Raw genomic sequence first — 22,584 nt, 5'->3', positions numbered from 1 at the left:
GTCCGCAGGAAGCGTCTGGGAGAGGGTGGACACTGGCTGTGAGCCAGAGCGTGTGGCATCATCTGGCAAATGGGGGTGCTGTCATCATTGTTTTTATTCTCCATGGACCAGGCCCTTCCCCTGCTCAAAACAGTCCACTATTGGCTGTCATGAATCCCAACAGGAGGACACTGTAAGATCACCTGAATCAGGGGCTAGGAGTCCGCTGAGACTCTCATCTCTTCCCTCTTCTCTCCTCTGTGTGTCTCTCCGTGCACTGGGGTTCTCTGCTTGTGGGTCAACACAGTGGACACGTGGGTCCCCGCCACCCAGAGAGGCTCACTGTCAGGGCTACTGTGTTTGGAGCAGATGAGGTGAGGCTGAACCAATCAGTGATGGCCTGGGACAGAGCCTCACACCTTATAAGCAGGGTGCCTTGGAGCCCCGCTGCTGCTGCCGCCGCACCCATGTTCATTGGAGAGGGGAGTTGTTCTCAAAACAGGGCCGAAACTCCCATGGTCACAATACTCTCCTGTGGCTCCTGGGTACCTTTGCATGGCACAGAAGAATTCCCAAGAGCTCTCCCAGCTCCACCCCAACCCCCAGTCTCCTCACACTGCTCCCATATCCCTGTCCTTCTGTGCTCTTCCTGCCTACAAAAAGCAGAGTAAGGAAGAAACCGTGCTGGGTCCCAAACCAGTCCTTCTGGCTCCCAGTCTCAGCCCTTCCTCTATCTCTGGTTGCCATGAGTTTGGTGGGTAATGTTGTTGCTGGGTTTCAAATCTCTCATGATGTAATCCAGAATTTTTTTTTCTTCCTTTCCCTATAGTTCTATGATTAGGCAAATCCAGAAGGTTTATTGCCCTGGGAGGAATATAGAAAAGGGGAGATGTAAAGAAGCTTCCACCCAACAGGAGGAGAAAGGAGAAAACCCTTCTGTGGCCTGGGAGAGGGAGCAGGGCAGGGAGACACGAATGTTCGGGTTCCAGACAGGGAAGGAAGAAACGCAAGTCAGGGCTGGGAACACACAGAGATGTTTGGTGGGGATCCCCGTGCAGGAGTCTTGCTCTTAGCTTCTTAGCATAGAGACCAAGAAAAGGGCAAGCCCATCAGAAAAGCCTAGTGATCCCCTTGGGACCACATCTGAAAAGGGACAGGGCAGCCGATTACGAATGACCAAGGAGGTATCTAGAGAGATGGTCATGGGCTCTTGTCCCCTGGCTCCCCACCACCTTTTCGAGGCATGTGGGACACCCAGAAGGTCCTGCCAAAGGATCTGAGAGTCTGGACTGGCAGACATGCCAAGGAGTCATGGCTGGAGTGGGCAAAGCAGCCAGAAGGCAGCAGGGTGGTGCACCCAGGCTGGGAGGGAGTTTTTGTCATGGCCAGGACTCAGGGCTGGCACAGGATGGGATCTGGCCGGCAGGGAGATGGCCACGCTCCTTGGGAGAAACTCAGGGCTTGGCCTCAGACAGGGCAGAAGGAGCTGGAAACTGAAGGCAGAGGGCAGTGCACACCCTCACTCTCCAGGATCTCAGAGGTGCCTCTGGGGCACCCTTGGAATAGACAGGATCAGCCCTGATGGGGAGTTTTGATTTTGAATGGCTCACTCCCCCAAATAACTATGAATGAATACGAAAGAGCTTATTCTGAATAAACACCCCAGTTACCTTAAATGGGCAGTTTGGTTATGGATTTCCTACCATCATCAAAATCAGAAAGGGAGCCTGGGAGTTCCATAGGATCAGGTATAAACAATAAGCTAATTTACTTTTTCCCCCTTTTTGCACATTTAAGTATATTCTGTACACATTACACATTGGCAAACCTACACCTTCATACCTAGAAACTAAGAACTACCCTCCTCAGGGTCAGAGACCCCCAAAGGCCTGGAGCGCGGTGCAGAGTGGCTCTGGCTTTGTCCAGGACTGGGCTGGGCATCAGGGCCAGTCGGGGAACTTCTGACGCCCGGGCTCTGGCTCACAGCGGGCTGCTGTTCCATGGCCAGTTGGGGTGAGTAATGCCTCTCCTATTGTCAGACCAATGATGACGGTATAATCAGCACAAACAGCAATTAGGGTAATTGTTCTGTTTAGACATAACCAGACTTCACTGCATGGGTCGGGAGAGAGTCTACACCTGCCAGCCTCTCCGAGGGCTGCACACTGCCGCTTCTGGCTCGTCAGGGCGCCCACCCCGCTAGGGGAGGCGGTGGGATGTCGAGGTGGGGTGAGGGGAGGAAAAGCTGCCGCCCGGGGAAGTCCCGTTATCTAGGCCTGGGAGGGCGGGGTGGGAGCTCTGAGCTCACCCCCAGCACCCAGTGGCACTGTGCGTCCCGTCCCGCTGCCTGCTTACACCCACAAACCGCATCACCATGGAGACTGACCGCTGCTCCCGCCAAACCCACGCATCTTCAGGCAGCAGGCAGTTTCCCAAGGGAAATGAAATGCAGCTCCCCCGGACCTGAGCCAGCTGGCCTCCCTCCCGCCCCAAGCCCCAAACTCCAGGCCTCACTCAGGTTCCCCAGCAGTTCCAAGTGGAGACACATATGCTCTCTGGGGATCTGGAAGAGGAGATGGTCCCACCTCAGGGCAGTAGGGGAGCAGAAGAGGTTGGGTGGAACCTGGGGGGGGGGCGGGGAACTCTGGGGACTAACTGGACATTTTATCATGACCTGGCAGGTTGGACTCCAGGATAGGAGGGGAAAGAACAGGTGAGGGCAGAAGCAGCGGACTCGCCTTGATTGCTCCCATTGTGTAAATGGGAGAAGGGTCAAGACGAGGAAGGATGGCGCAGTGCCTTCTTTGCACGGGCTCTTCTATGCTGTTGGTCCTCTCAACGATCTTCTTTTATTTTATCTTATAACGAGACTGTGAGGTGGATATCCCCCCCCCCCATTTCACAGGCTCAGAGAAACGAAGTGTTTGCCTAAGAGGTCCTTAGCTGTGACAAGTGCTGGTCTCGAGCCGAGTCGAGGGGCTCCAAATATCAAGTCTTAATCATAGTTTTGGTGATCTTTTTAAAAATATTTATTTGTACATCACTTTAGAGCTTGTTAAGTGTTCTTGTACCAAACAGGAGTCTGGTTCTTTAAACAGCACCCTAGGGAAGGCAGTGACAGAGACGGTGGCATTTGACAGATCATGGTTAGGTGACCTGTCCGAAGACTTGTTACTTCAAGTGTGGTCTGAGGCCCCGCAGCATCGGCAGCCCCTGGTTGCTTGCTAGAAATGCAGGTCGTCAGGCCCCACCCCGGACCAAATGAATCCGAAACTGCGTTTTAACAAGATCTCTAGGGGATTCCGTGCACGTTAAGATTTGAGAAGTACGGACTTTGAGCATCTACTCCCAAACCCTCATTTTACAAGCAGGGAACCTGAAACCCAGAGAGGGCAAATGACTTGTCCAAAGTCACACAGCAAGTTGGTGGCCAAGCCAGGCCCAGAACTCTGCTTTGTACCAGGTGGAGTGAGGTCCTGAGGAACGGCAGTACATTCTCCTTCTCCTTCACCACCCATCTTGTCAGGCCCCATTCAGTTCCCACTGCTCACAAAGGGAGACTGGCTGAGCCCCACTTGGACCATCTCAAAGAAGGTACAGTGAATTCTGAGGAATTTTCTGGAAAAAAGAAAAAAGCTAACCTTCTTGTTGAAGCTTGGTAGAAATAACCAAGGAGGGAGGTAGATGGACCTTCAGAAAAACAAGGTCTTGCCCAGTAGCCCTGTGCTGGCTGTCTTTCTCAGCAGGACCTCAGTTTACCCATCTCAAAAGGGAGTATCGGGGGCCTGCCAAGGCTCATAAAACTGCCCGAGCTTTCAGAATGAAAGCCCTGTGGAAAGACAAAGTCCCATTATGTCTTCTTGTGTTTAACTGTGGCTGTGTTGCGTTGACTGCCTGAAGACACCCCATTAAGTGGGAAGTATGAAAATGATGGGCCGCCAGGGCTGAGAGGTTGGCAGTTATTAGAGGCTGGGCCCTCCTGACTTCCTGGCAGAGGCGTAACTGGCTTCATAAATTCCTCCTGGCAGAGAGCTGACGTCGTCCAAGGCCGCTTCTCTGATCCCAGAGTCGCTGGTGCATCAATCTGTCCTTGGCACGGAGTGAAACCAAACAAAAAGTCGGTGGCAAAGGGGGTGGAGCTGAGGGGTGAGAGGTCGGCTGTCTGGTGCTGAGTGGGAGCCAGCCGGTCCTTGCGTGGTACCATTGCTGAGGGACTGTGTCATTCCGGTGTGCCCCCCCCCCCGCTCCGCCCCGTGTGGCTCAGGGCTGGTCCTGGGTCTCACATACCCGCCGAGCCATGCGCTGACCGGGTTTGCTGAGAGAGGCTGACAGCTCATGTCAGGTGACTGACAGAGTTTCAAGTTAGAGTTTCAAGTTAGCATCTGTTTCCTAGGGTGGCCACACAAATCACCACAAACAATAGAAATGCATTCCCCCCCCCCCCAGTTCTGGAAGCCAGAAATCCAGAATCCAGGTGGTTCCTTCCAGAGGCTCTGAGAGAGAATTCCACACTTACTCCAACTTCTGGTGTTCCTTGGCTATGGCAATGTCACTCCAGGCTCTGCCTCTGTCTTCACATGGCCCTCTCCTCTGGGTCTCAAATCTCCCCTGCCTTTGCTTAGAAGGACACTTGTCATTGGATTTAGGGTTTCACCTAAATCTCGGATGATCTCATCTCAAGATTCTTTACCTAATGACATCTGCAGGGACCCTTTTTCCAAATAAGGTCAATTCGTGGGTTCTGGGAGTGAGAATATGGACATAGATTTTTGGGGGGAGGCCACCATTCAACCTCCCACAGTGTCCCCCAAAGACTGTACTTTGGCAGCTTTTCTCCACCCCAGAAGGGTCTTGTGGTAGGTGTGGTGTGGCGTGGAGGAAAAGCGCTGGCTTGGAGTTGTAGGAAGGACTTCTGAAACTCAGCTCTGCCACTCACCAGCAGAGGTTCTGGGCAAGTCCTCTATGAGCCTCAGTCTTGTCATCCTTACAATGGGGTGACAACTGGGTTGAATACTCCTCTCAAGGAATGGATGGGCAGATCCCAAGAGGCAAAGGACAGAGAACCACTTTGTAGAGAACTGGATAGATGTGAAGCATTATCATGATTCTACTAGCAAACAGATGAGAGCAGATGCAAAACCCAGCCACGCCAGCAAGTAATCAGCAGTATTCACTCTTTCTGAGTCATCACATGATTTCCCTTTGCCGCACTAGGAGCGAAAATTCTTTGTCCTGGACTACAAAGTTGCCTTGCACGGTTCTGTGCTGTCCATTATTGCTTGTTTTCCAGAAGGTCTCCAAATTCTGTCTCTCCTGTCACATTGCCCACTCTCCCCAGGCCCATCCTCATCCCTAGCCCAAGCGCTGGAGCGTAAGTGGGACCGCAGAAGTCACCAGGGGAATCCTGCACTGACCCCTCTTGCCAACCCAATCCCAGTGATTCCTGCTTGGCTGACCAATTTCCAAGATGGTGAGGGGGTGGGGTGTGGAAGAAAGAATCCTCTGTCATAGAGGCCCCTCGGGGTCTTTCTTGGGCAGGAGGGGCTCGAAAGGCAGCCTGTCAAGGTCAAAGACTGGCAGGCACAGAGCATGTCTACAGGCCCCTTAGAAAGGAGTGAGGGGTGCAGATTCTCCTGGCCTGCCCACCCTGCCCCTTCACTTTCAACAACTGTGGCAGCCAGTGGACAGCTAAGACCAGAGATAGTTGGAGGGTCCAGGTGTCATATGACCAACCCCATAATTCCTCAAGAGCGCTTTGCCAAAATAGGCCCAAGTCCAGGTCCAGCTCCAGCAGGGTCCAAAGTCAAGGCCTCTGGTATGAAAGGACCTAGAAAGAGGGCAGGGATAGGTGGGAGCAGAAAAGTGCCGAAAGGGGTGTCTGGTCACAGGGATGTGGTAACAGAGCACACAGATGGAATGTAGACCAACAGGACAAGTGTTTACTGAGCCATTGCAATATCCAGGGCCCTGCAGGAGGCTTGCTGGTGATGCAAAGAGCTTACAGTGTTCCCGGGGAAAAGCAACTTGTGCTAAGTGACACAAGAGAGGTACAAATTATACCAAAAGCTGGGGGAGTGACGGGAGGACTTTCAGCTCAGAACATCTGGGGAGCCAGTGGAGGGAAGGTGGGGACATCTGAGATGGGCTAGGTGGGCAGGGTGGGCAGGACGACAACGGGATTGAATGGGCAGAGGGAGCCAGCATGAGTGACCCGTCGTGGCTCCTAACTCAGATCCAGTTGGTGGCAGCCTGCAGATCTGGAAGCAGCTCTGAGCACAGATCTGGGAGGCGCCTGGCCCACTGCTTGTGATTGGTGCTCCTTATAAGAAGGCAGCTGGGCTGGACTGTTCTCAGGAGGCCTTGGCCATGGCCATGGGGCAATGCAGACAGGAGGCTCTACCACTCAGCAGGTTCTTAGCCTGGCCCAGGGCCCCGGAGCGTCATGGCTCCCCATCAGTGCCCATCCACGGCCTGGCAGGCTGCTCGCCCAGCAGCTCGGAGCAGAAACACTGTCGGGGTGCCAGCTGCCCTGGGTGTGGCTGCCCTGTCTGCAGGCACGGGCGGGTGACTCATCAAATTACCATCGAGGCTGTGCGGGGCTGGGGTTAGGGCTGGGCAGGCGACTGTGAGGCAGAGACGGGGAGAGCACGGCTGCCCAGCTCTTTGGGCACACACCCCATGTGGCTGCCAGCTTCATGGCTCCCACAGCCTTTCCCTGGGCTGCTGCCCCGCCTCCCAAATGCTAGTGCTTCTTCTAGCACAGGGCAGCAGGAGGGGCAGCTCCAGGATCCGCCACCACCTGGGCTCCTCTTCTGCCTCGGCTTCCCTTCAAACCTTGGGCCTATCACTCAGCCCCTACCTCCATCATCCCCCAAAGGGAGGGGGGAACTGTGCCCCCGTGGTGGGGGAAGCAAGACCCAGACACCCAGGCCTTCACAGAGCCATTTCACTGTGCCTCTTCTGACAAATTAAGGAGCTAGACCAGATGGTCTCCGAGGTCCCCTCCACCTCTGAAGTTCTGACATTTCCGAGGGTAATCATGGCAGAACCACGTTGGAAGCAGCAGTACTGGGCCAGGAGGGGAGGAGAGACAGGGGCGTTAGGAGAGAGGTCGAGCAGAATCTGGAAGGAGGCTGGCCCAGCTCCCAGGAGAGGGAGGGATGTATGAGGCTCTGAGCTTAAGGAGGAGAGGCACACGCTGGGAATCAGATAATATTGTCAAGTAGAAAACAGAAGAGAGGGCAGTCAGATAAAAGACCAGAGGTGCTACAGGAGGAAGGAAGGAAATTCTGCTTATTATTAAGCACCTGCAGTATACCAAACACTGTGTTAGATATTGTATATAGGTTTTTGGTCCCAAGAACTCGGGGAAGTCAGTGTGACTAACTTAATGTTACAAATGAAGAGACTGAGGTACAGAGAGAGGTGAAGTGGCTGGTTCAAGGTCACACAGCAGCAGAGGCAATGCTGGGCTGCAAAACTGGCTCTGCTCACTCCAAAGCCCCGTTCTTGTTTTCCCTGGGTGCCTGTCTGGGAAGGCCCTGGGGTCTGTGCTCAGGGGGCTTCTGCTCCTGCAGAGAGCTGAGGGCTTCCCGGGGTCCTGAGGCTGGGGCTCAAGGCCAGAACCTTAGTCCTGCCAAGGGCTTGCAACACAGCACTGCTGGCCTGGCGGGAGAGGACAGATGGAAAGGCAGGGCCCGGGAATGCTCGTATCAGGAGCGCACAACTGGAAATTTGGGTTGGCAGAGGGACGGGACACAGAGCCGATCTAGTGCTGACAGCAGACGGTTGGGACACTGCTGCATTACTCACCACCTTCTCTCCTGCTCTCGCCGCGGCTCCACCCACCCCGCCCAGAGAGACCAGAATGGCAGCTCTGAGACAGTGAGTTGGGCCCTGTTGGGGAGCCCTCGGTGCACACCCTGGCCTCGCCCCTTAGCTGGCCAGCCCAGCCTGCCTTGGACTCATCCAGGCCCGGCTCTGCCGGCCTCTGCCCCAGACGCCCCTGCTTTCTCATGTCCAGCTGCCAGCCCTTCCTCCTCATCTTCCTCTAGAGCAGAGCAGATCTGCATGAATGGGCACAAGCCACCCCTCTTGTCCAGGCCTTCGAGGATGGGACGACCCAGAGTCACGTGCTCGGATCGTCCAATCAGGCTGCTTGCCAAAGGGCTTGGGGCGTGGCCTCTGCTCTTGCCAGCCCTCCATTTTCCCCCTATCCCGGTCCGGGCCTGGGGGCTCTCTGTCCACCCTCTGTACCTTCCAGGCACAATGGTCCTGTGCAACGGACCTGCTGCTGGCACCCACAGCGCGGGTGTCAGCAGGTCCCACCAGGCGTCAGGCGGCGAGCATGGTCCATTCCTGCCCCGGTACCCTGAGGGCAGCCGGGGTCCAGGATTCGGAATGAGCTCTCTGCAGAGTTCGTCCATTCAGACGCTTGGGAAGATGGCTTCCTGGACTGGTTTCTCCCGAGATGACCAGGACAGGGCAAAGGGGTGGACACATTCTGACTTCCTGAAGTAAACGTCCCTTAGGAGGCGAGAAAGGCAGTTCCCGCGGCTCTCACGGTGCTCAGCGTGACAGCTCAGGGGCTGCGTGTGCTTTCCTGAGAGTGTCCCCCCAACCCGCGGAAGATGAGGACAAAGGTCGTAAGAGAAACTGACCTTTAGAAAACAGCAAGCCTTGACCTGGGGGCATGGAGTCTAAATGATCCAGGAGACCCAGGGAAGAGCTTGCTCCAGAGCAAGAAGGGAAATTCAGTCCAACAAAACAGGCATCCACTGAGCACCCACGTGTACCCGCAACATGGACAGCGGGGCAAGGGAGACGAACAGCACACACATCCCTTCCCTCAGACTGCCCAGAGTCACGCAGGTGGGTGCAAACGGTGGCCCGGGACCAGAGCTTTAGCGCAGGTAGGCCCCAGGGACAACGTGTCCCAGGGAGGGTATTGAATTTAGTTCGGGAATTCCTCACCGGAAATCAATAGGATGGACCTGTTGACAAGCGGCAGGAAGGCAGGAGGTGGGAGTGTCTTGTCACCTCCTTGGTTAAGGCCTCTCAATGGCCTTGTATCCCTCTCAGAATAAAAGTCAAACCCAGACAGAGGTCTGGAAGCTCCAGCATGATCCCGCGCTGTCCCACACACACAGTGGCCGCTGGTGACGCGTGGCTAGCAAGCATTTGAAACATGGCTGGTGTGTCTAAAGAACTGAATTTCTCGTTTCATTTCATTTGAATGGATTTAAATAGCCTGCATAGACAGAGAACGTTCCCCTCATCCCAGCAAGTTGTAGGGGACAGCACAGCCTTCCTGTCTCTGTGACCCTCTTGTGCGCACCTCCTCTCCCTCCCCTTATTGGCCACACTGGTCTGTCGGATCCGAGAACATGCCAGGCTCATGGCCTTTACACCCACTGTTCCCTCTGCCTGGAGCACCATCCCCCCACTCCTGAGATGGGCAGCTCCTCTCATGCTTCGGGGCTCAACCCAGGTACCCCTCTCTATTCTGCACCAGCCTCTCATTCACGTCCTTCACAACACTTAATATCATCTGTAATCATTTTGCCAGCTCATTTACGAGTTTACTCTTTGTCTGCCCCCTTAGAACCTAAGCCCAGGGAGAGCAGGACCTCGGCTTTTTTCCTGGTTGTGTTCCCAGGGACTGGCATGGTGCGTAGCCCATCTGGGCACTCAGCACCCACATGAGTGATGGGCTGAGAGGGCTCCACGCAAAGGAAGAAGCGTGTGTGCGAAGGCAGAGGCAGACATCTGCACGGGGCGAGTCAGTGGAGGGCTGGCAGGGAAACAAAACGACAGGGGAGACAATTTAAAGACTGGGAAGGTGACAGTGTGGTCCATCAGGGGAGGTTATAAGGTGCCTGAGTTAGGTACCCACTGAGGAGCCTGCCACCTGACTAAAGGAGCTCAGCTCAGAAAGGCTGGACAGCAGGGAGCTGGCCCCTTGGCCACCGTCGCTGTCCGTGATGTCCAAAGCTGCCTGGAACAGGGGTCAGTTACAGAAGAACAGGGCCAGATAAGGTGGCACCATGATGGCAAGCTTAGGGGTCCATAAAGGAAGGTTAACTCTTCCAACTCCCTAGGGGTATCTGCATCAGTTTGGGATAGAGGGGGAAGTGGTCCAGTCACCTGGAGGGGCTGGAAACTGAGCAAGGAGAAGCTTCAACCCAATCACTCAGAAGCAGTAGGAGCCCCAGAGGCCTCCTCTCAGCCTTCACCTGGCCCAGCCAGCCCCTCCTCCTCCCATCTCTAGATTGTAAGATCTATAAAGGCAGGACTTTGTCTTCTTAACCACTGGAGCCCCCATGCCTAGGCCAAGGCCTGTCGCATAGTAGATGTTCAATAAACACGTGTTGAGGGGCACCTGGCTGGCTCAGGCGGTTAAGCATCCACCTCTTGGTACCCGCTCAGGTCTGGATCTCACAGTTGTGAGTTCAAGCCAGGCTGGGCCTGGAGCCTACTTTAAAATGCATAGACATACTTGTTGAATAAATAAATCCATATTCTACTTTTTAATGAATGAAACTTGAGATCACAGGGTGTTTTACTTCCAAGGGCACTGGAAGCCCTGAGTGTCGAAAGAGAAATATGGGTCACAGTTCGTGCTGGAGGGAAGGCAGCAAAAAGAATTAGAACCCCATCTGTGCTCATTCGTTCTAACACCTTTGAGGATGAAAATGTCCTCATCTTGTTTCAGAATCAAATCAAAATTAACTTCTTTCAAGATGTTTTTCCCGGGGCGCCTGGGTGGCACAGCGGTTAAGCGTCTGCCTTCGGCTCAGGGCGTGATCCCGGCGTTCCGGGATCGAGCCCCACATCAGGCTCCTCCGCTATGAGCCTGCTTCTTCCTCTCCCACTCCCCCTGCTTGTGTTCCCTCTCTCGCTGGCTGTCTCTATCTCTGTCAAATAAATAAATAAAATCTTAAAAAAAAAAAAAGATGTTTTTCCCAAACCACCCCACACCCTCTAAACTCAAATTAACCCCTACCCCTTGGAATTTTTTAATCATCTAAAAATATGTTCTGAAGGTCACCTGAAAGCATTTCAGAGCTCAGCTCACGTGACACAGTCTCACTGACATCTATCCTTCGCCTTAGGAGTGTTACCCTTGTCTCTGGCCTGGTTCTGAGGCAGGGCCCCACATGGGGGCGGCGGGGGGAGACTCAGGCAGGCAGAAGAGAGAGGTGATGGAAAAAGTTCTGGCCTGCTGGCTCAAAACCATACTTGAGCCCCAAACCAATCTTTCCAGCCTGAATATACCTCATGCATCTTGGGCTGGAATGTGTGACTGACCCTCTCTTCCTTTCCTTCTCCCAGGTGGGAAGTCAGACCTTGGTCCAAAGCAAGGCTTCGCCAATGACTTAACCTTTCTGAGTGTGTTTCCACTTCCACAAAATAATACCTCCTCAGGGGTTACCAGGAGGATTACATCAAATAATAAATGAATAATAAATGCCAAGTGGACCTGCTCTCGGCTCTGCAGATATTAGCACTCCCTCTGTCCACTGCCAGGCTTCCCTTCACTCTGAGGTGGGGTGGGAGAGATAAGGAAAACATTGTCCAGAGGAGCTGGTTCGAGATTCTCCTGCCTTACATAGCCCCATGATCGACATCAGAATCCCAGAGTGTTAGGGCGAGGGCGGATTGGGTGAGCTATCAACCTACCTCCACTCTTGACAGATTTGGTGCCAGGCCAGAGGCAGGGACTTGTTCTGGCATCATGAAGCTAGTTAGTGACACAGCTGGAACCAGTATCCAGGTGGCCTGACTTTCATGCCACGTGATGGAAATAGACCCTGTTAAGATTGATCCATGGAAGGATTTCGAGCCTGCTGCTTGTCACAGGGAAATCACGAGGAGGCAGCCTGGCACTGCCATGGGGTGCCCAGACTCTGGACCCTGGGTGCCTGTGTCTGGCCCTGTCTCTGCTACTTACCAACTTGGTGGCCCCACCGAGCCTCAATTTCCTCACCTGAAAAAGACAGAAGATGGCCCTGATACTGAGACCCTTCCATGTAGGATCACTGTAAGGATTCAGATGGGATGGTCTATGCAAAGGGCTCAGAACCATGCCTGGTTTATAGGCTTGCTGCTTGTAGGAACACAGCAAATGTTGGCTATTGCTATCAATATATCAAAATAATGTCAACGTCAAAATAATAGAGAAGTATCTAGAAAAAACTGAACTTTATATCTGGAAACAATTTTAAAGGTGATCAGTTTCAACTTCCAGGGAATTAGTATGGCCTTTCATAACAATATAGGCTGTGCCAATCACCTCCTTCAGGGCCCTTCCACATGCCAGAGGTAGCAAAATTATCATTATTTAAAGACATAATTAACATTTATTATAGCTAGCATATTAGGTTTTAGATAGGCCAAATGTGTGATACAATGGAGTTGTATTTTATGTGCTGCCGTGTATACTTTATAGTACATTGGGGCCCTTATATAATCCATGAGCACTGTACTTTAATGCCCATTTTATAGGACTGTTATAAGGGAGGTCAGATAGTGTGGAGGGAAGAGCAGTGGCTCAGAAGTCACCACGCCTGATTAGAATGAAGGCTTTGCCACATATTAACTGGGTGACCGTGGGCAAGCTACCCCTTCGCTTCATCATTCAGAGGCTGGGTTGGATGATGTCCAAGGAGGATCCATCTAGCCCTGATAGCCTATGGCTGGAAGCAGAATCTTAAAATTTTAAGCAGCGATAGAAGTGTATGGATGTTGAACCTTTGTATCTATGACATATTGTTGGTCACATCTCCGATTTATTTGATGCTAAGTTCTTACGAACACAACTCTCAATTATAAAACTATTTCTATTGGAAACTATGGTCTGCTTTACAATATTCTGCTCTGCACGTGGCTACCCCATGCATTATGGGGAAAAGGAGGGGCTCCCTGCATGTAACACCCACTTCTCAGGAAATGAGCAAGTGACCTTCATGAGATCCCTGAGATGGTCACTCAAGTTTTGCAATCCTTTGTCCTATAATTCCCAACAAGTATAGACTCTGATGGCTCCTTCCTCTGTAGACTAGAAGGGCCGACTAAAAACGAAGTATGAGAGCTATGAGCGGCAAATACAAAGGACAGCTAAAGGGACAGCTGTGAGAGTGTATCGCCGCTGGAGGACTCCCCAAAACTAAGGAGCTGAGGGACTGCACTGCTACACTGTTCAGAAATGGTGTTCAGAAGACACATCAAGAAATGCATGAATTCTGGGGCGCCTGGGTGGCACAGCGGTTAAGCGTCTGCCTTCAGCTCAGGGCGTAATCCCGGCGTTCTGGGATCGGGCCCCACATCAGGCTCCTCTGCTATGAGCCTGCTTCTTCCTCTCCCACTCCCCCTGCTTGTGTTCCCTCTCTCGCTGGCTGTCTCTATCTCTGTCAAATAAATAAATAAAATCTTAAAAAAAAAAAAAGAAATGCATGAATTCTGTGACCATCTTTTGCTTAAGGAGGACAGGTAGGGTGTGGTGTCTTTTAGAAAGAGTTCCATCAACATAGATTTAAAAATTCTCAGCCCCTGGTGTGAGCTACCTTCGTGCCTGGGACCACGCTCCATGGACGTCACTATACATGTGTCCCCAGGGATTTGTGTGTCTAGGAGCATGCATGGAGAAGTCCCAGAATAGTAAGTCCGTAGTGGGGTAGTTTTATGGGGCAGGCAGCCTTCCAGGTTTCCAGGAAGGATCTGAGTAGGATACAAGTTAGATTTAATTTCCCTTAAGTTGGCTAGCTTTCATTCATTCATCCATTCAAAAAAAAAAATTTTTTTTTTTATTGAGCCCCTAATATATGCCAGCACCATTTTACAGGCTAAGTCTGGAGTTTCAGAGAAGATCCACTGTTGACACGGCTTTTTCCTCTGGCGTGCCCACACATGACAGGTGTACTATTTTGTGGTTTTGTATCTCAACTTCGGTCCTTGGGACTTCATGACCCCACCCCAGTCCCTTCAGGACTTAGAGTAGAGCGGTCGTCCCCATAGGATTGAGCACTCCCTTTGGACAGGGGCCGTGGCTCAGCCTGCGGCCTGGGAGCCCCCACCCACAGGGCTGGTCTCTGCCATGACCTCAGGACAGACGAAGGTGGATTGCGGGCCCTCCCGGGGGCCTGGTCAAGAAAGAATCCTTTTTCCTCGAGAGAAGTCTCCCTGGGTTCCTGAGTTGAGCACATACTTTCTCCGTGAGCGAGCAGGGACAGGACAGAGGGGCGTCTCCCTGGGGCCTCACCTCCTGCACGTCACGGGGGAGGGAAGAGAGAGGAAGGAGCGGATGGCAGGGAGACGCCGAGGTCCCACACTCGGGACTCGCAGCCCTGCCCCCCCAAGAGCGCTCGCTCCCGCAGCGGCAGCGCCCTGCAGCTCGCACCCGCGGCGGCGCGCGGCCAGTGCAGTGGGTGGTGCAGGGCAGGGGTGGTATATCCAGTCTGACCGAGGGCGGGCCTCGCCAGTGCCAGCAGAGGAACCAGCCGGGCCGGAGGCGCCACGAGCCGCCGCCGGGAGCCTCACAGGGACCACGCACTCTATGGCCCTCGGGAGCCGCTGAGCACAGCAGAGCCGCAGCCGCCCGCCCGCCGCACCCCGCCGCCCCTCACCGCCCCTCTCGGCTCTCGCAGGCCCGGCCCGCGCCCCCCGCCGCCATGAACCACTCGCCGCTCAAGACCGCCTTGGCGTACGAATGCTTCCCGGACCAGGACAACTCAACGCTGGCTTTGCCGTCGGACCAAAAGATGAAGACCGGCACGTCGGGCCGCCAGCGCGTGCAGGAACAGGTGATGATGACCGTCAAGCGGCAGAAGTCCAAGTCGTCCCAGTCGTCCACCCTGAGCCACTCCAACCGAGGTAAAGGTTCGGCGCCCGCGCGACCCGTGCGCTGCGGCCCCGCGCCCCTCCGCGGCGCGGCGGGGACCGAAGGGGGCGCGCCTCCCGGGGGTGCGGGGAGGCGAGGGAGCGCGTAGTCCGCGCGGCCAGTCCGACGCGGTGCGGCGGCGGCGGCGGGCGACCGGCTGGGGCGAGCCCCAGGCTGGGGGCGCGAAGCGGGGCTCGCGCGGCGGGTGGGGGACACGGCCCGGGGCGTCTCTCCAGCGCGCGGAGGCTGAGAATGGCCCGCGGGCCCGGGAACCCGGCCCAGCGCCCGCGAGGCTTTCTTCCCCAAACCGCTCCGGGAACTGCCCCCGCCTCTCTGTCTGCCCCGGCTCCCCAGGGCTCTCCAGGGCTCCCCAAGGGTGTGGGCTCCCCTCACTCCCCTCCCGGTCCTTCGGGCTTCGCGGTCCGCGGCGCCAACGGCAGGTAGCCAGGTAGCCGGCACCCAGGCGGGCAGGTTCCGCGTCCTGGTGGGGCCAGTGCGTGCCCGCCGGGCCGGGCGAGGGGGTCACCGTGACCCGAGGAGGGGCTCAGGAGAGGCGCTGTGGGACGGGCAGGTGCCGCGGGGAACGGGGACCAGCCCTTGGAACGCCGCAGCGCGCTAGCGGGAGCCTCACACCTGGAAGAGGCAAGCTGGTTGGAAGGTCACCCGAGGACCAGTGCGCTCCCTGAGGCTCCCCGACGCCCGGGAAGGGCGGCTGTTGATGCCCTCTTGGCTCAGCGGCTAATACAGAAGCTTTCCCACCGGATCCTCCCTACCTCACCTGGCTTAAGCAGGAAGGAACAAGCGTCAGGAGGAGGGTAGGAAGTGAGGCTGGTGAGGCTGGAAATCCCAGGAAGCCCCTAGGGCTGAGCCTGACGGTGCGCCCTTGTCCAGTGTAGGTGCTCACCCTGACCAGCCACCAAGGTCCCCCCGCCCACCCCTGGTGCTGAGGTACCCCAAGCAGGGAGGCTTGGAGAAAGGGATAGGACCCCTGAAACTCAAGGAGGAAGGTACAATTTCTGACAGGGAGAATTTTTAGACCACATACGTTAATACAAAGGATTCCCAGTAAGAATTACATGCAAATTTGCAAACCTTCTGTTTGTGTATGTGTTTAGTTAAGTTTGGTAAATGCTAATAGATTCTGCAGACTGCAAACCAGTACAGGCCAACCAAGGCTTATTCATGGAGTCAGGCCTCTAAGACAGAGTGAGGGGAGGAGGGGTAGCAAAGAGGAAGGAGGCAAAGGAGACAGACCCCTGCCCATCTCCCAACACACACACACACACACACACACACACACACACACACACACACACACCAGCTCACATTTCCTACTCCGGCTTGGTCTCTCTCCCTCTCTCTCTCATTCCTGAGTGGCCCCTGTGTAGAGCTGAGGGAGAGAAAATGGCTGGCCGAGGACTTCCCTGCACCCAAAACCTAAAGGTCTTTGCTGCTGTGTGTGCCTTTGCCCTGGCCTGGACTCCACTTCTTCTCCTGCTAGACTTCCACTCAAGGTCATACAGACTCCAGAGCATTTACCTCCTCTTTTATTTAGTGCTTTGGTAGCTGCTTACCAGCCTTTTTTGGAAGTAGGTTTGGGATAATTAAAAAAAAAAAAAAAGTGTCCCCATTTCTGGCCACAGCCCAGTCACAGCTCAAGACAACCTACTCTCTTCTCGGCACAAGACTTAGCTGTCCCTCTCCCACTCCCACGCCATCCCTGGCCTGAGCTCCAGGCTCACAGCTCCAGAAAAATCTCAAAAATCCCGACTGCCCCCAAACACCCCTTCTCCTTCCCACCTATGGGGATGCGGGCGAGTGTCTGTCATCATGCAGTGCTCTGTTTCTGACCTTGCCCTTGGTGGGTAACATCTATCCGATGGGATCTCCTTCTCTCCATCCCAAGGTCCTCTGGGGGACTTAAGCAGGTGAGGGTTGACTTCTGGCTACTGCATACCTCTCCAGAAACAGGCCTCTCCAAGGACTGACCCTGTAGGTGTGTCCCCTCTGCCCTCAGCTCTGGCGAGGCTCCCACAGGGGCAGTTTCCCCAGAGGCATCCTAGGTGGAAGAGGCGGTTGGGTCACTTGGAGCTGGTGTTTCTGGTTTATCTGGCTTTGTTTTCATCAGATTTCCCCCTTCTCTTCATCAGAACCGCCCAAGCATTCTCTGTTTGCTCAGTGGCCATTCCTACTAACTTTGCTCTTTCTTTTTGTCTTGGTTTATATCCCATGCACCTGCTCTGGTTGCTGGGAAGGGCGAGTTGGCAGTTGTGGAAGGACCATACCCTGGGTCATTGCCTTAACCCCCCTGGACACACTGGAATTCTCCTTCAAGAGAGAAGAGTCGAATTCTCTAGGGTGTTTGGTTCTCTTGGGGCTCCTGAATCCCACCAGGGCTCCTTGGGTTAAGAACATCCACCCCAGAGAAGGCCAGCCACAGCTTACAGGTTGCCTGGCAGGTAGCTACCACTCCTTGTACCCCGTGAAGGACAGTCAGGAATCTGCCACTGGTGGTCCCAACAATAGAACCGGCTTTTCTCCAGAGTCCACCCGAAGAGGGTTCTCTTCTGTCTTGTCCATAAGAGGGAATTGAGCCACCAAGGGCTGGGAGAGGAGCCCCATGGAAGGAGCCTGACACTAAATACCTATTTCCCCCAGCCCTCCCCAAAAGACTGCAGATGTGAAAGATGCCTTGCCCTGGTCAGGACGTCCCCGGGGAGGGAGGAGGGCGCTCTGGGGTCCGGAGACCCTGCAGAAGGAGGCTGCTCTGAACCCACATGCCCACCTGGGTCTTTTTCTGAACTGGCCGCTAAGTATTGCTCTCCTGTGCTTCCAGAATGTCCTTGTGTGTGTGCGGCAGGGTGTCTGCTCAGACTGTGTGGGAAGCAGGAGGAAGCCCAGGCGATGGGGCTGCTCAGCCTAAGATCTTTGCTGGGGAAACTTGACCTGCCTGAGGTGGGAAAGTCCCTGCAGGTGCTCGTCGTGAGCCGCTCTGTTGGGGGGTCAAAGGCTAGTGCATCAGCTCGGCAGCCCAAAAGAAATGCTTTTCCACATTCAGGTTCTTTAGACCTTCACCTGGAACCTCGTCCTAAAGCTTAAACTGAATCCTATTTGGTCCAACTTCAGCAACCCCCCCCGCCACCCCCCCCGCCACTGCGGCTCTGTGAATACACATGCCACACAAAGTCTAATGACACCACCTTGCTTTTTCGTATCACTCCTCGTTCCAGAGAAATCCCAACACTAACAGCGTCATTGTCCTTGTTTATCTCACTACCTGCTTAGACATCTGTGATTTTTTACTTTCAACCTTCTCCTTTCTTCTCAGAACTACCATTTCCTATCTAACATGGCCAAACCTGGATTTCACACTGGTCGGAGATAGGGTTGGGGCCACCTTGGGCTAGGGAAGGTGCCTGTCCCCTACTTCGTCATCCTGCATCTGTCCCTCGCAAGGCAGTGACTACTTGAGGCCGTCCTAGGGGGCAGGCTTGTGCTGGCTTGGAGGCCGTGGCATGCACAGGTGAAGGTCCCCGTCTCAGGACCCCGCCTTTGTTGTCCTTTCTGTATTTATGTTTGGCTGTGTCTCAGCATAACCCTCAGTCTGTGTGAGGTTCTGCTCATTCCGCCCTCTTGGAAGTTGTCCATTTCTGACCACAGACCACGAACAGACATCACTTCTGGGGTGGTTTTCTCGGGACCGAAGCTGGCATAGGGGAGAGTAAAGGGTGTCTGAGCTTTAACTTGTTCCGGCAACGAAACATCCTAATTAAACTTCAAATGAACCAATTCCTGTTTCTTTACAATGTATCTCGGCTTGAAGCTGAGGTTTTACCAGAATTTCCGTTTGCCTGTTACAACACATACAAAAATGCCAAGTATTCCAGAATGTTTCACAGCAAATGCTATTTCCCTGGACCCCGTTCCTTTGCTAAGCTCATTGGCAGAGGTTTAAAAAAAGAAAAAGAAAACAAACAAATGTTTCTCCCTATACACCAAATTGTAAATATCAATAAGCCATCCGTTCCAGGTCTAGAAATCTGGAAACTACTTCTGCCATGGGGTATGAGTCCGAGAAGGTGTGCGATGTTCGGACAAAATAAGATGGAAGAATGTTAGATATCCTCATGTGAAGCTCTTCGTAGGCACGCACTGCACACGCGCACACACGTATACACGTGTACCCACACCCATGCACATACACGCATGTAGGCATGCATGGACACACACCCCACCTTGCAGTCTGCACTAGGGCAGGAGTCCAGCCTGTGTCAGGAGACCTGAGTTCTACCTGGATTGATTGCTGGCTGATGTGGGATCTTGGGCAAGTCACTGCCTCTCTCTGGGTCTCTGCAGCTGTACGAGATCGGATTAGATCATCTCCAAAGTGTGCTGTGATGGTACCCATCTTTGGAAATAGATCACATCACTACTTCTGCAGACCATTCCCCCAAACGGTCTGTAGCTGTCCTACAAAGAAACTCTTCCCCTCCATGAGTATCCCTTACGGTTTCCCTCTTGTGAACATCCTAACATACCAGAAGCCATCCACTCCGCTGCTCGCAAACCTGACTGCACATTGAAATCATCTGGGAATTTTTAAAAATGCAAATGCCTGTGTCCCACCCCCAGAGATTCTTATTTAGTGAGTATGGGGGACGGTGCAGGCTTCAGGACCCTTAAAGTCTCCTAGGCAGTTCTGATGTGCAACTAAGTTAAGGAATCATTGTTCTGGTCCCCATCTTTCACTCACACCTAGACCCGGCCTAAGGATCACCCCCATGAGATGCGTGCACACATACACACACAAACACATACACACACATGCACACACACACAAAGACGAATAGATATCTAATGTGGTAATTGCTGATGACAATGTTTTAGTCTGGATCTCCAGCCAAGTGGCTGGGTCGTGTTTTGACCTTTGGCCACACGAATCCGCCACCCTGCCCCCGTGCCAACCCTATTCCCACAAGATGCTCCCACCCTCTGCCCAGGCCTTGGGTTTAGTGGGGTCCAGAAACAGACAATCAGAAAGAGAAGCGGGGCTGCGGCAGAGCTGGGCTTGAACACGGCCCCGCAGAGTTGGGATTGAGAGGAGCGAACACTGGCTGTAGCAGAATCTCTGCTCCGTACATGTGCCCAGGAGAAATGCAAGAACCACGCCAAAGTGCCTGGTGAGGTTGTGCTGAACTCCTTGCCCTCCTCAGGCATGGAAGCTTCCAGATAGGGATGTCCACAGTGCTCCCAGCTGGCCTGGGCAGACGGAAATGGGAGGACGTCTGGCCATTTCCCTCCCTAGGGCACCTTAACGTTCCCACGGGCACCACTCCTGCCCAGTCTTGAACATCTCAGAGGGACATCATACCAGAAGTGTCTTCAGCAGTTCTTCCTAGTGCCTCATTTAAGTTCTCCTTGCTATGGGCTTAGCCTTACTGAGCACCATGGGTGGAAGAGATTTCAGGGGGGTGACATACTGGTATTCTCAGGGCCGAAAGATAATGAGCTTCCTTTCCCAAGTGTTTCGTGCTGAGGAGCAGATGGGCTTTACTTCCGGGTAGAAGCCAGAAGAGATAGGGCTTTATGGGACACAGAACAAGCAACAGACACACATCCAGGGCGGCATGACCTGTGACAAGCCCTCCTGACTAGCAAGGGAGAGGGCTCTGGGGGAAGGAGGCAGTGGAGGAGATGGGTTCCAGATGACCTCTGTCCTTGCGGTCAGCCTGTTGGTCAGGCAGGCGGAAGTCATGAGTGCCTTGTCCAGGTAGACGCTGGACCTGGGGTCAGGAGTAGGGGGCAAGCAGAAGATCCCTTGCTTCAGGGAAATCCTAGCCTCCTTGCTTTCTGGGGAAAGGGCCCATAAGTACATGTGTGTGTGAACACACACACACCCACACACACACACATCGTGTACAGAGGGCACACTCCAAGGAACACACCCACCAGCATGGAGTGAGTAGAGCAGCTGGCCAGAAAGCTGACATGGTTACGCTAGAGGGTTTGGAGTGCCCAGAGCTGGGTGGGGTCACCTCTAGAAGAAGCTGATTTTTGTGCAAGGTTTTGAATGCTGAGAGAGGGTTTGGCTGAGAAGAAGAGAAAGAATGTTTCAGGTGCGGTGGGTGTGACCGATTTGAAAGCTTGGAAGGTAGAAGAGGATGAGTCATTCCGGCAAAGGTTGGCCCGTCCCCATTGAAGAGAGAAGTCCATGTATCCTAACAAAGAAGCTGCCTCCCTTTTCAAAGCTTTGGTAGGCGAGAAAGCTTGCGCTGCCCCTATGACACAAGAGAGAATCAGATCAATGTCTCAGGCAGCAAAGGGAAGCAGCATCCGGGGACGCCGATGATCTGAGCGGTGGATTTTTTGAGATGGCTTTACACCCTGAAACACTGACAAGGGTGAGACAAGCTGTGTGGACAGAGCAGCTGGAATTGATTGTACGCTGGAGAAAGCAGTACGTTTTCTGAGACGTTTGCTCTTTGACCTCAACGTTCTCTGGGTGGGCAGATGCCTCCTGGGGACAATGCACAAGTTGGGCTGGCAGCCAGCTCCGCTGAGAAGCCGCCACCCTTTGCTTCTGGCATGTGCTCCCTTCTGGAGGAAACATTGGGAATGCAGGTGCTCAACTACAAGAGTGGTTGGGATCACCTCCCCTTATCACGCCTGACACCAAGAATCCTCCTCAAGGAGGTGGCTGTGCCTGCTCTCAAGATGCTCTCAGATGCTGTCTCCCTAGATTACCCCACCTACCAGGGACATCTTTGGGTGGGAGGAGGGCCTGGTCGAGTAGCCTTCAAGGACCCTGGTCCCATGCTGCAATTTGGGGGATGTGGAGCCTCCAGGCACCAGGCACTGAAGCACCTCCACCATGAGGGGTGAACTGGTTGACAAAAAGGACCCACTCAGTCCAGGTTTGGCCCAGCCACAGCCAGAGCCATGCCCTGTGCCCAAGATCCCAGGGAAAGAGGAGACATGATGCTTGCTTCAGTGAGTGCCCAAAGTACATGGTGGTGGACGGTCATGAGATGGGGAACCAACTGCACCTGACTGTGCCCCTGTTCTGAGGAGACAGTCAGCCAGGGGTGATGGGACCAAGTGGAGTTAATCAGGAAAGACTCCCTAGAAATGGGTTGTGAAGAAGTCAGGGGACTAGATGGAGAAAGGAAAGCTGTCAGAGCTATTACCATCACTCTCATTGAGAACCTCCATGTTCTTGCTGTTGAACCTGACTTTCCAAAGGTAATGTGAACCAGCCAGACACCCTGGGGTCAGGAAAGGAGAGCAGCATTCTTATTAATAGAGCTCCCCTCCTACCTGCACATCTTTGGTCATCGGGTACAATGCAAAGTGTGACCTCAAGCAGGTAACTTCTCTGGACTCCTCTACCTCAGAACCATGGCCCCAAGTGCAGCTACCTTTCTGCCAGAGAAGCAGTGCTGGCTGGTGTGATGGCAGCCTCATTCTCACAAGGAAGCCAAGCAAAGCATCTCAAGGTGGGAGTCAGGTGATCTCACCCCCATTTGCAGATGGATCTTAGGAAGTACCTTCAGGAGCCATCTGGAAGGGCCTGGAGGACTTGGCCTCACCAGAAATGAGTGTTATGGCCCACACCTGTCATCACTAAAGTTACCACTGGGGCACAGGGACTGGCTTTTAGAAGGATAGGGCATTCCAAAGGTCTTATTCACCCCTGCCTCCACGGCAGAGAACTCACCTCCCACATG

At 54.0% G+C, this 22,584-nt stretch overlaps 1 protein-coding gene across 1 annotated transcript in view; it reads left to right on the top strand.

The window, feature by feature from the left end:
• Positions 1-14,636: 14,636 nt before the first annotated feature.
• PKP1 (plakophilin 1) overlaps positions 14,637-22,584 on the top strand; it is a 47,235-nt gene continuing 39,287 nt past the window's right edge. The window contains exon 1 of the mRNA XM_045787895.2: positions 14,637-14,850. Coding sequence (XP_045643851.1) covers positions 14,649-14,850 — 202 coding nt within the window. The 5' untranslated portion in view covers positions 14,637-14,648. The remainder of the gene's footprint in view (positions 14,851-22,584) is intronic.

This window comes from Ursus americanus, chromosome 2 (genome assembly GCF_024610735.1).
Source record: "Ursus americanus isolate L20-20 chromosome 2, mUrsAme1.1.p, whole genome shotgun sequence".
Classification (NCBI taxonomy): Eukaryota; Metazoa; Chordata; class Mammalia; order Carnivora; family Ursidae; genus Ursus; species Ursus americanus.
This window is presented reverse-complemented; position numbering and strand designations above follow the sequence as displayed.